Source organism: Apodemus sylvaticus, chromosome 10 (assembly GCF_947179515.1).
Source record: "Apodemus sylvaticus chromosome 10, mApoSyl1.1, whole genome shotgun sequence".
Classification (NCBI taxonomy): domain Eukaryota; kingdom Metazoa; phylum Chordata; class Mammalia; order Rodentia; family Muridae; genus Apodemus; species Apodemus sylvaticus.
In genome coordinates, this window is record NC_067481.1 from 2,355,948 (window position 1) to 2,369,157 (window position 13,210).

The following is a 13,210-nucleotide window of genomic DNA, read 5'->3' on the forward strand; positions in this document are numbered from 1 at the left end:
GCGCTGCCTCAGGCTCGTGGTAGTGATTTCCAAGTAGCCCCTTATTTCTGCTTCAAGGACTTGGTCCCCTGCTAAGTAGCCTTTGTCCTGTGAGTGATGGAGCCAAGTGGGAGGTTCTGGGCTTCGGCCCAGCCAGCCCCCTCCCATGAAGCTCTGCGCTCTGCATGGAGGCTGGCCAGTGGGCTTCCTTCTCTGTGCAGGTGACGCTGGGAACGGCACAGTGCCAGCTGGGGCTCAGGTCTTCGTGGCTGGCCATGTGAACGTACGCACATTCATGCATATTGCCCTCACGTGTTGTTTTGTTGTTTTGAGAATGTAAGTTTGAGACGGTTTTCTTCTTGAGAAAGCCAGCTAGTGTATCTCAGCTTAGTCGGCTGTCTCACGCCCTGGCCATTACTGGCTGTGCCGTCTCGGCAAGGGTCTCGGTGGTGCCCTATCTCCCCCAGTTTGTGCCTGTGCCACAGGGATCCAGGATGTGTGCCTTCAGAGTCACTTTTTGGTTTTTCAAGACAGGGTTTCTCTGTGTAGCCCTGGCTGTCCTGGAACTCACTCTGTAGACCAGGCTGGCTTCAAACTCAGAAATCCACCTGCCCTGCCTCCCAAGTGCTGGGATTACAGGCGTGTGCCACCACGCCCAGCTCAGAGTACTTTCTGTATGTGTCTGTTTATTCCGGCTGATGCTCCCTGGGCCTTCTCAGGCATGGTTGGTAAGAGTCACACAGGGCCAGCATTAGCCATCAGGTTGAGGCCCAAGCCCGCCTGGCAGCTGTAAGCATCAGCAGATAGGGGTGTTTTAGCAGGTACTGTCTTGGATAACAGTAATCCTGGCTTTTCTTTCTGGCAGTGGTGGGTGTTACACATTAGACTAAAAATCAGTGAGGTTTGGGTCCAGATTTATGAAACATCTGTCCAGTTCCAGCTCTAGGGAAGCTTGAGTCAGGAAGAACACCACCCTCCCTGGCAGATTTTGAGCCATTGTAGAAGTGTTGGCTGGCCTCAGATGCAGTGCTTGCAGTGTGTAGAAGAGAAGGTCCGTCCTATTGAAGGGACCTGGATGATGCACCTACTGGGTGCCCCTGAGCTCTTAACACTGTTGGTGCCGAGATCTTTGGGTTTCTGTTGCCCTGTTGGGCTCCACATCCATGCCTTTGCCTTGGTAACTGCCCTGGTGCTCTCCTGGACCGCTCTTCTCCCTCATCCCCAAGCTTAGGGAGCTACAGATGCGCTCTCTCATCTCCTCCTGAATTTGCAAAGGCAGAAAAGAGCCCTCCCAGTTCCCAGGAATCAAGAGGTGGAGAAGTCAAGGACACTGGGACCCTGGTGATAGCTGGGCTTCCCAAAGGCTAAAGCCAAGTAATGAGACCACAGAGGACCACGTGTCGTGGCCTGGCCGCAGAGGTGGTAATCTGCCCTGGAAGAGGTTTGCTTGAGGAAGAGGTGCACATTGCATGCCCTCCGTAGTGGGTGGAAAAGCCAGTCTGCTGCCACTGCACCTGCCACCAGAGAGAATGGTGTTGACGTGGGAACGGCAACACAGGAAGGGAGAGATGCGTGGTGGTGGTCTCGGTGGCATCCTGGTAAATACGAGCTGAGTATGCTCCCTTGTTGTGGGTAGCAAGGACATCACGGTGCTGGGTACTGTTGAGATCACCCCAGCAGAACCCCATGTAGTTGTGTCTCATTGGGCTGATAGTTTCTCTTCAGTCCACACCCAGGCTTCTGTGGCTGTCATAGCCAGCAGCTGTGTCCCGTCTCTGTAGAAGGTACAGGCGGCCTGCTCACCTGTGCCCTCTGAGGCAACATCTGGCTTCCATTTCTTCATGAGGCTGTAACAACACACATGGCTCCTCTCAGAGCCACACGCCGTCTGTTTTTAGCTAATTCTGTTTTCTAGCCACCCAGCCTCCTGCTTAATTGAGGTCTTGCCTGGTTTGGGCAGGACTGGGACTAAGAGCCTTCTCTGACTGCCCTGTCAGCTGCACCATCGGGTGTGAGAGCCTTGTTTATTGATCTCTTTGATGTTGTGGGGTCACAGGCGGAATCTGCTTGCTCTAGTGAGAGCCCAGCACGTGCTATGACTGCATTGCACTCTCACGTGGCACACGTGACTATCAGGTGCAGCCAGAGGCCCCATGTGTGGCCTTCTGGACCTTTGGTGAGCCTGGCTGAGTCCCTGTGAATGCTCAAGAAGACAATTATCCATTTAAACAGTCTAATTAGGCCGTTTATCTCTGTGCCCAGTGACTCCCTAGATGGTCCTGGGGACGACTCTGGAGTTTGTAGTGCCAGGCTCCTTCTCTGGGCATTGCGTGCTGTTGCTCCCCTTCTGCCTCGTGCCCACCCACCTCGTGTGCCCTGGGGCAGGACAGCTCAAGCCACGCCCCAGTGACCCTTCTCCTGCGGCATGGGGGACAGCACTGCTTAGTCAGTGGGAAGTAGAAGTTAGGGGGCCATGCTGCGCAGCCATGGGTGCTGTGGGTGCCAGGTACAGGTGATCTCGGGTCCCAGTCAGGCACGCGGCCGTATCCCAGAGCCCTCCAGGGTAGACTTGTCCTCCGCCTTCTTGTCATCGCTCCTCTCCAGGACCTTCCATGGTTTCTGCTGCTGCCTGCCTTGGCCACTTGTGGAGGTGGCAGAGGTCCCAGCTCCTTTGATAGTGTCAAGATTCATCCAGAAGAGACCCTGCTGCTGCTGTTCCTCTCTCCTTGGCTGACCTCTTGACAAGAGTCCTGTCACCTCCCCTTTGTGCCTGATGAGGTTTTAAAAGCTTTTTGCGTCATGTGTTCCTTTGTCCTCCTATTTTCTCGTTCAGTTTTTCTGCTGGGTCCAGGAGATAGCAGTGGGCTCCTTTCACTGCCTTCCCTGAGGTGATGGTCCTCGTGGGACCTGCTGGATCAGAAGGGTCCCCTTGGGTAGCTGCTGGCCTGTGCCAGCCCTGTGTGTGCTGTGGCTGTGGTGTTGCTCCAGGGCTGCAGTGCTGGCTTCCCTGGCACCTGCCACAGGCACGCACTCACGCACGCACGCACTCACGCACGCATGCACGTGCAGGTCGGGGGCGGAGTCAGGAGTGAAGAGCAGGAAGGCTTCCTTGCTGATGCGAAGGCTCTACAGCGTTGGCCCTGGCTACAGCTTAGCCCTCAGCTCTCGGGAGCTTATTATCTGAGCTGTAATCGGGAAGATGAGCTACGGAGCCATCCAGCTAAGCCCAAAAGATTGGCTTGTAAGTCAGACCTCAGCAGGTGCCACTTCCTCACTGAAGCCCTGACAACAAAGCGGAAGCTGCTTGTTAGGAAAGCCCCAGAACAGGGGCTGGCCACTCCTCCAGAACCCAGGTTGCTGAGCTCTTGAGCGGTGCGACTGTTCTTGCACCAGCAGGACCTCATCCATAGGGCGAAGGGTATTAGCATCCCTGGGCTGGATGCCAGCATGCAGCGGTGACATGAGCCCCAGAGGCCAGTGACCACAGACCGCCACCGCGATGTGGAGCCTGCTGTCCAGCTCCTCAGAGGAAGAAGCAGCCTCCAGCCTGGGAGTCAGCTGGAGTGTGAGAGCGTGTCTCCAAGAGGGCCAGGGGAGGAGGGAGGAGAGGGCTACAGCCTGGAACAGGCCTGCTCCACACGCAAGGCCTCATGAGGCGGCCTTCGGGCCCTCCTCACTGGACACTCAGTGGGATTGCTGTCTGGGAGGCAGGACTCCTGTCTGTCCCTTAGGGACGCACTGCAGCAGGGGAGCAGCAGGTGTGGCTGTTGCCTCATTGGCCCATCTATGCATGGGAGGAGCCCAGGACTTTGCTGGGATGTGGCAGCTGCCATGGGAGGACAAAGCCTGGGCCTTTGATGGCTCCAGTTACTATACTGTCGGCAGGCCTGATGGCTGCAGTGCGTGGGGAGCCCTGCTCACTGAGCGTGGGCCTTCCTCTGGGCCCACACCAGGCCTTCACTTGATTGTCGGTTGGCCAGTGAGGCAGGGGAACCTCACCACCACTCTGTTTCCTGTGGGAGGGGGCACGCTGGGTGAGAGCTGCCAGCTTTGGAAGTTTATGTTTTGTGGTGGCTGAGAGCATTGTCAACATCCATTCCTGGCGAAAGGTCTGTTCCTATCTTGGGGAGCCCGTGTCCGGCGCTGACTAGCAGCCGCGGATTACTGGAGCTCAGGTGCAAGAAGTAGGGCCTAGAAAACCTTCACAGCCTCTGCCTGTCAGCCCACTTCCGATCTTAGAATACAGACGGGTTTGGCATTCCCAAGAGGCCACTCAGAAGAGCGTCAGGGCAGCCCCATTCCTGCGTGGTCATGGAGCTGGGCACTTAGCTGCTGTGTGGAGCCTCCCCGGGGTTCCAGGCACTGAGCAGCAGGCCCTTCTCACCCGGAATGAGCGAGGCACCACTCAGAGGAGGTGTCCTTGGCCGTTGTTTGTAAAGCTTTTCTTCTTTGCTGGTGGTGGTGGCGCACACCTATAATCCTAGCACTTGGGAGGCAGAGGCAGCAGGATTTTTGAGTTCCAGGACAGCCACATAAATACCACATAAAATAATAGCCACATAAAAATACCGAAACCCAAACAAACAAAAAGCCAAAAACTTAATTTTTTTCTTGTATATGTATAGGTGTTTCCCTGCCATGTGTGTTTGTACATGTGCATGCCTGGTGCCTGAAAAGCTTAGGAGATGCATCAGGTCCCATAACAGTGGACTTAGAGACAGACTGAACCTCTGTGTGGGTGCTGGGGACCAAACCAGGTCCTCTGCAAAAGCAGTCAGTACTCAAAAACCACATAGCCATCTCTTCAAATTCTGTTTCTAAGGTTGTTTTTCCCCTGCGTAGTTCCTCGGATCCTGTTATGACTGCCCAGCACATGGAAAGTGGTTTTTGGTCTTTTGAGGTAGGATTTCAGGCAGCCCTGGCTGGCCTGAAACTGGCCTAAGGTTCCCACATCCACCTCCAAAGCACCGTGATGTTGTCACACCTAGTTATGCTGTGCTGGTGCTGAGCCCTGGCCAGGCCTGTGCACTCCCAGCTGATCCCAAGTTCTAAAGGTACTCTTTTTCAGTGATGCCAGTTTTCTCCAGTTCTGTAACCACAATACTATGCTGTGGCTCCTGACGAAACTCGGATCCCTATGTATTTGTGGGCATGTGAAGAACAATTTTGGCAGCCTCTCCTTTTGGTCTCACCTTGTGATGTGAATTTCCCCCACCAACAGCAACATTCAACCCTATCCTTAAAGACCTTTCAGTTAGGCCTTAGGGCAAGCAGTTGGTTCCTGCTGGGAGACCCTGGGGACATTGCCTGGCCGTGGGCTAACGCTGCCACCTGATGGTTGTGGATGAGTATTACATAGCATGTCTTCTGTCTACATGTATACATTGAATTATGACTTTTTTTTTATTATGAATGGAAAGGAAAGATTCTGTGCCGTTTAGCTGATAATCACGATTAGACAGGAAGAAGCCTATCTCCATTCTGCCATTTGGCTTCGACATGTGGTGCTGATCTTAGGAAGACGGCCTAGCCTGCACTGGTTTCTGGTGGTTCACTGTGCTGTGCTTGCAGTCCAGGATCCTGTTGTAGCCGTTGCTGCGGATAGCCAAGGGAAGCCAAAGCCAGCAGAGGACAAAGAGGTACTGCAGCAGGCCCAGATCAAGGGTCCAGTGGATGTGCCTGGAGGGGACGCTCCCAAGGAGAAGCAGGAAGCTGCACAGCTGGATCGCCCTGGTCAGGGTGAGTGCTAATGGCACCAGCTGCCTTGACAGAAAGGCAGAAGCAGAGTGGGAAGGACTACATGGCTCCTCAGCAGAGGCCTCTGCTCCACCTTCCCCTGGTCCCAGGCAGCTGCCACATCTGTTGCTTTTGTGGCCTTGCTGTCTTAGGAGTCCTGGCAGTCCTCAGAGAGCTGTAGAGGGACATGAGGTCATGGTCATGTCACACTTGAGAGCCAGGACAGTTGAGATTCCCTAGAAAGGTGACGAGGGGCCTTTCTACAGCTTCATGTCCTCGACCTGTCCTTGTGTCCTTTCAGGTATCGCTGTCCCTGTGGGTGAGGCCCATCGCCACGAGCCTCCTGTTCCTCATGACAAAGTGCTGGTGGACGAAGGCCAAGACCAAGAAGGGCCCGAGGAGAAAAAGTCACCTCCCAGACTCCTGGATGAAGGAGACCCTGCAGGCAGGGGCCAGGTGGCACCACCTCTGCCTGAGTCAGAGAAGAAGCGGGAACCTGAGAGGGGAGAGGAAGGAAAGAGCCCTGAGCAAGTTCTGGCTGCAGGGGAGACTGCGCAGCCTCAGAAGGTCCCAGAAGCAAATGCTCAGCCACCTGTCCAGCCCGGGAAGGAAGATCCCAGGCCAGGAGACAGGGGTCTGCACCCAGTTCCCCAGGCCAGGGTCTCTGTGGAGCTGGATGCTCTGGTAGCAGGTGAAGACAAGGAGCCTGCCCAGAAGGCCGGAGGGGCCCCAAGGAGGCCCGTGGAGAGCAATGCTGGTGAGTGTTAGCTCCTGGAGCCATCACAGGGAGGAACCCTCCGTGGGTGCTGCAGAAATGGGTTTCTCCTTCTCGGTCCCCAGCTCTCACCCACATGATTAGCATGTGAATGTCATAGCCCCTTCAGCAGCTGCTGGGGGGGAAGAAGAGCCCCGGAGCTTGACAGCCGCTGTAATGTCTGTCACACAGTTGTTGCCAGACCACTAAATGTCAGGTGCCAGGCTGTTCTCGTGGTGCACACGGGGGACAGTGCAGGGACGCTTGACAGGTAACACATTGTTAAGTGCCCGTCTAAGGGCTGCTTCGGATGGCGCTTGCATTCTAATTGGCGAAGGTAGTTAACATTGGCTCGCTGCCATCAGTCTGAGATTGTTAAATATTTTTTTATTACTTCCCTGGTAATCATCAGGTTGAATATAAACTGGGGAGGGGGAGCTAGCTATAGAATCATTTTAAGAAACATCTGCCAGCCCCTCATCCCACACCCAACTTTGACTTTCCGACAAAGCAGCTGAGTCTCCCCGTGTGCAGGTGGGAAGGCGGGCCTCCCTGCGCAAAGGCCAGAGGCTGCTGAGCAGGGGGAGAAGAAGGAGGCAGAGCAGCCGGCTGGGGAGCAGGCGGGGAGCAGGCTGGAAGGTAAGGCTGGCCCGGCCTGTGGGCGGAGACCCGGGAGAGTGGGTGGGACGGGCGCCCTGGTCCCTCCTGCCTCCTCCGTTCCTGTGGCTTGGTTCTTACGCTAAGGAAACCCCTTCAGTGGCCCTTGCCGTCTCCCACCAGTAGCTGTCCTCTCTGGGTTGCTTTTATTGCCCCTTGTTGCCCTTAAAAAAGGTGTCGCATGGTCACATGGCTTCTAACTACTATTTTGATTTCATCTTTAAGCAGGTCGTTAATATTTTCTCCACTTGTGCTTAAAGGCTAGGAGGGAGGCCTTAGTACACAGGTGCGAAGACTCATTTGAAGGCTGCACCTGAGGTGGAGCTGTAAGCTAGTCGGGCCGGGGTGGCATTGGTGGTCAGCAGCATGCCCCGTGTCCTTGTCACACCCAGAGTAAAGGCCTGCCCTGGCCCTTGAAGTTTGTCATGGCTGATGTGGCCTGAGGTCCTCTGAAGTTTCATGTCCATTTTGACTTTATGGTATCCCTGTGGGGTTTCTTGTGCAGGGGAGGCAGTGGTGGCCCACCCAGGAGCCCTCTAGTGACCACCTGTCCAGTTGTTTTTGGCGAACCTTCAGCTGAGGTCTGACTTGGGCTACATGGTCTCCAGGCCAGACTCACAGTACTGGCCGTGACCACCTCGCATTGGGCGTTCGTGCCCAGCAGAAGCTTGGGAGGTGCAGGCTTTGCTTCTCACGCCGCCCTGAAGGCCAGGCCTGAGCAGCTGCTCAGTCACTGCCACTGATGTGGGGGCCCCGGAAGGTCAAACCCAGAGGTTTCCTCTGCTTGGAGCTCCCAACTTCCTTGGGAAACTTTCCACACTTGTTATTTTTGTCTCTGGTTTTAGTCTGACTATATTTGTTGGTTCCAGTTTCTGTCGCCTAAACATGTTCGATCTTTGTTTCCTTCTTTCTGAAGAAGAGACTTTCATGGTTTCTTGTTGTGCCTCTCTTCCATGTGCCTCTCAATGGATGGACAGCTGAGATTAAAAAGCTAGTAGCAGGTACGGCTCAGGACTGTGATGCGAAAGAAGCATGTGTGTGGAGGCTCTGACAGTGTGGCAGAGTCAGCCCCGAGGGCCCTGCATGAAAACGGGTCAGTCCCGAGGAGTGGCCCGCTGCAGACACAGCACAGCCCCCGGTGGGCTCTCTGACTCTCCAGCTCCTCATCCTTCTCAGCCCCTGTGGCCTTGTCCTTAGAGAATAGCCTAATGGTGTCTCTGAGTAACCTAACCTGAGCTAGAGACAGTCGGGCTGCATGTACCTGCTGCTGTTTGTGTGGCTCGTGGCTTGTGTGAGGGTTTCCGTCCATCCGTCTGGACACCTGGTCCTGGTAGGTTCTGGCTTGGAAAAGCCAGTCACCACGCTGTTTTCACACCTACCACGTGGGGACATGGCACCTTTTCCCTCTCCCAGAGCTGACTCATGACTAGTCCACTGAGGCGTACATGAGGCAGGGGCCTGCCCTTAGCCGGTTGGGAAGTGCCAGCAGTGTGTGTAACTTTGCGTATCCTTACATAACTGACAGTCATATGATCGTGCAGTCAGTGAGGCAGCCTGTGGGGACACTGCTCTGAGCTTTTTCATATGAAGGGAGAAGAACGGAGTCTTTCCTTCTCAGGCCACCGTCTGGACCTTAGGCATTGGCAAGAGGAACAGCTGTTTCTTGAAGTCAACTCTTTTCTTTTTGGGCCCCCTGCCTTTCCCTCCACAGGCTACTGAAGGGTTTGGGGAGACCCTAGGGTGTCCTTGTGGGGACATACTTGTGACTCTTGGAAGGTCACTGACAGTGAATTGCTTTAGCTGGTCACTGGTGGGAGCCTGAGTGTGTGCCCTGGACCTGGGGGCTGCACAGCCCTGGCTGGCCCCTAACTCACCAAGATCTGATGGCCTGATTTGTGTTTGCTAGGTGTGCTCCATCCCTGCTCCCACTCGAGACATTTTATATGCTCCGACACCTAGTCCCTAAGCCATCATCTTCTAAAGATGCCTAATTTAAAAGTGTCTGAGTTGTGAAGATTAGCCTGCCTTGGATGCTTGCTGTGGCTCCCTGGCCCAGTGCTGATGTACTTAGAGTGAGAAGCCAGCCAGCCCTTGCTGTCCTTGTCAGTGCCCGCCAGAAGCAGCTGGGGGTGACTGGGCCACACCCGACCAGGATCTCGTGGACAGGAAGGTCTTCTTGCCTATGCTGTTTGTGGCTTGACTTCCCCTCATTGATGAGATGGAGCTCCCTTCCTTCCGGGTACCCAGCAGTCCCCCACCCCAACCCCACCCTCACCCTCTAACTGTCCACACTCGCGGGTTTTCATGCTCTACTTGAAGACTTTTGTTTTGAAGACTCTCTTTATCTTGCAAGAAACTCTTTTAAAATATTAAAACTTTTTTTTTTGGTTTTTTGGATTTGGTTTTTTTTCGAGACAGGGTTTCTCTGTGTGGCTCTGGCTGTCCTGGAACTTACTCTGTAGACCAGGCTAGCCTCGAACTCAGAAATCCGCCTGCCTCTGCCTCCCAGAGTGCTGGGATTACAGGAATGCGCCACCACTGCCCGGCTTAAAACTTTTTTTTTTAAAGACAGATTTTAGGTTTTATTATCTCTTGTGTTAGTCCTAGAACAAATGTGTGAGGCAGTAGGGGAAAACCACCCAGCTCAGACAATCTGCAACTAACTTTCTGGTACAATCCTCATTTTTTGAGTGGATATGCATTTTCAGTCAGAAACAGACAGGGATCTGGGATCGACCAGTGTGTCTGACCCACTGAGGGGAGAGTGAAAGCAGGTAGGACAACTGCTGGCCAGGAAGGCTGCCCTGGCTAGTAGTAGCGAGCCGCAGCTCAGCGCCTCGCTTCTGTGCGCTGGGACTGAGGTGATGTAGATACAGGTATGGCAGGGCTGACTCCCACGGGCCACTGTTAGGGCCTGGCAACTCTGTGTGGAATGCGTCTGATTTTGTGTGTTCCCCTCAGAAGCTGGGCGAGCAGAGATGCTGGACCACGCCGTCCTGCTGCAAGTGATCAAGGAGCAGCAGGTGCAGCAGCAGCGCCTCCTGGACCAGCAGGAAAAGCTGCTCGCAGTGATCGAGCAGCAGCACAAGGAGATCCGGCAGCAGCGGCAGGAGGGCGAGGACGACAAGTTGAAACCTGGTAGGCAGGGCCCAGCCCCGGGAGCAGGCAGCCAGGCAGGCCAGGCCTGAGCTGGACTTGAGGCTCAGAGCCTGAGGAGAGGAGGAGGTTTCAGTCCTGGTGACTGACTGATTGATTGATTAATTTTACATGCGTGTCTGTCTGTGGAAGCTAGAAGTGGATGTCAGATCCCCTAGATCCAGAGTCACAGACGGTTGTGAGCCGCCTGAGTTGGTGCTGGGGAAGTAGCTCTGGTCCTCTCCAAGAAGAGCAGGCACTCTTGACTGTTGTGTCATCTCTCCAGCCTTAGCGGTTCTTAACTGCTTGAAAGTGTCTTTTCAGTCAGCGCATCAGCACCTCGTGTCCATTTCTTTGGCTAAGCCAGTGCTCTCCTTCGTTCACAGCAGACATGCAGCCAGAGCCTGAGGTGGCTGCCCTCAAAGGACAGGAGGAGGAGGCCGAGCACGCTGGGGAGACACTGGAAGATGACCCTTCACAGCCTTTGCAACCTGTGCCTGGCGCTCCTAGGGGTCGCCCCGCTCCATCCCAAGACACGGGCCAGCACCCCCTGGGGGACGTCAAGGCACTGCCAGGCAGAGACCTTTCCGTTGGTGGCTCTGACACAGAGCCCCAGGGGGCTTCGAATAAGCTGAGAGAAGACCAGAAAGGCGCTGCCCTCAAGGGGGCTGGAGCTGTGAGGGAGCTGGTCCCAGGGAACTTGGAACCAGTACACAAGCCAGACTCTGCTGAGGAACCCAAGAGTCCAGAGAAGCAGCTTGCCAAGGAGGCTGCCAGGCAGCGCCAAGATGCCTTTGGTGAAGGTTCCCAAGAAAGGAAGGAAACTGGAAAGGAAGCAATGGCCCCTGGTGTTGATACTCAGAAAGAGGCTGCCCAGCCCTTGGCAGGGGCAGAAGCTGAGGACTCTCACACAAAGTCCAGGCAGTCAGGACCCAGCACAGCCCCAGCTAGGGGACCAGCAGGTGTGGACTTTCAGGCCCAAGCCAAGTTTCAGCTAGAACACCAGGCCATCTTTGACAGAGGTCCGGGTTCTCACCCAGAGGTAAGAAGTGAGGCCCCCCGAGGGGTTCACGTGTCTCCTGAGGAGCAGCACAGAGGAAAAGGGGATGCCGCCATCCTGGAGGCAAAGCACAGACCGGATCCTAACTCTGGACCCAAACTAGCTGTACCTGGGGGTCAGAAGCCAGAGAATGCCAAACCCAACCGAGACCTTAAAGTGCAGGCTGGCTCTGACCTGCGGAGGAGACGGCGAGATCTTGCCTCTCCTGCAGAGCAGGGGCCGGCTCCAAAGGACGGTGTCATCATTAGCTTTAACTCCCTCCCTAGTGTACAGGTGAACGACCTCCGCAGCGCTCTGGACACCCAGCTCCACCAGGCTGCAGGGGCCGCGTTGCAGGTGGTACACAGTCGACAGATTAAACAGTTGTCTGGAGATCTGGAGGAAGCCTGAGAACCCGTCAGGGAAAGGCGGCTGTGAGACTTTGGATGGCAGCTGGTGTTGTCTGGCAGCACCCTGACTGAAGGCCACAGGAACTCTTATGTTCCCAGGGATCAGTATCCAAGTCCCTCATAATGAGTTGTGAAAGTCTAACCTGCCACCCCACCCTAGACATCACTTACTCCAAGGCTACACCAAAGCACTCAGCAGCCTGAATATGGTTCCAGTGAGCCAGCCCAGGAAAGGCAGTGCTAGGTTCAGCTCCAGTGCTGCACTGTGGCGCCTAGTCTGTTCAGACTCACAGTCTGGCCAGCAGCGGCGCTGACAGCCAGGCCTGCAACTTTGACGTTGCCAGTCTTCATCTAACTTGCAACCTGTGACAGCCAGATTCCAGTGACTAAATGAGCCCCACGTTCTCCATGGGGGGGGGGGGGAGGAACCTGTGACAGGCATGCCCGTCTACCCTGGGGTGGCCCGGGGCTGGGCATCACTTGATCTGGTTGGGGAAGGAGGTACACAGCCCTCCTGGTTTTTATCATCCACATTCTTTGAAACTGATTATGAAACAAAAAATAAAATTCCACTAACAAGTAGTGAGTGGAGTTGGTTTACCTATAGGAAATACATTCAGGATCCTGGATGACACCAGACAGGCTAGAGGTCATGGCTAGAGGCCACAGGATAACACACCCCAGCTGTCACCACCGGACTCAACCAGCTGAGTGGGAAGAGGTTGAACCGTGAGCACAGGCTTGTCACTAGCCAGCCCTGGGATGTCATTTCTCCTTCTGTATCTGCACGGCCTCATGCTCAGCATAGAGCTGCTCTCTGTGCAGCCAGGACTGCTGTCAGCGCATGACCCTGTCGTCTAAGCAGAGAACACTGTTAGGTGTTGTCACTCCCTTGCCTAGTAAGGAGATTGAGGAACAAGAACCTAGGTTGTCCCCAAGCCCTGCCTTGAAGGGCCTGGAAGGACCAGGAGCCTCGGCGGGGTCACATTTGGGCTAGGCCACACTCTTGTTGGTGTGTGCATTCTGCACCTCTTGAAATAGATATAACAGTTTTTCTTAACATTTTTACTTATTTATGTGCATTAATGTTTCCTTTACCTATCTCTGCACCGGAGTGTGTTGAGCTTCCTCCCATCCTTTCTTTCTGACCAAAACCAGTTCCAAATACAGCATTGTTTGGTGGGACGATGCCATCTGGCCTTCCCCTCAGATTGGAACTCTTGTAACCTTGCTGAGGCTTCCACATAGCTTGAGAGTCCTGAAGTCCTTGAGGTCATTCTATCCTCTCTAGTCTCTGAGACTCTGTTCTAGAAGTAGGCGGGTCTGTCCTTGTCCTCAGCTCCTCCTCCTACCTCTCCCCTCTAACCGTGCTGTCAGTAGCCTTCAGGTAAAGGCATTTCCTATCTTAGAAAACACAGACCTACAGATGAGGGGTGGGGAGTTGCTGGTAAACTGTAAAGATGCTGAGGTAGACAGTGCCCCAGCTGGGTCCTGTAAACC

General features: G+C 54.7%; 1 protein-coding gene across 13 annotated transcripts in view; it reads left to right on the forward strand.

Moving 5' to 3' along the window:
• Positions 1 to 12,292, forward strand: part of Slc38a10 (solute carrier family 38 member 10) — a 50,544-nt gene extending 38,252 nt beyond the window's left edge. For 6 of the 13 annotated variants that reach the window (XM_052195669.1, XM_052195670.1, XM_052195662.1 and 3 more), the window contains 6 exons: positions 5,551 to 5,718; positions 6,017 to 6,472; positions 7,004 to 7,108; positions 8,104 to 8,127; positions 10,088 to 10,264; positions 10,648 to 12,292. In XM_052195669.1, the coding sequence (XP_052051629.1) occupies positions 5,551 to 5,718; positions 6,017 to 6,472; positions 7,004 to 7,108; positions 8,104 to 8,127; positions 10,088 to 10,264; positions 10,648 to 11,711 (1,994 nt within the window). In that variant the 3' untranslated portion in view covers positions 11,712 to 12,292. The other 7 variants (XM_052195664.1, XM_052195665.1, XM_052195663.1 and 4 more) reach the window with 7 other exon arrangements.
• Positions 12,293 to 13,210: the final 918 nt, after the last annotated feature.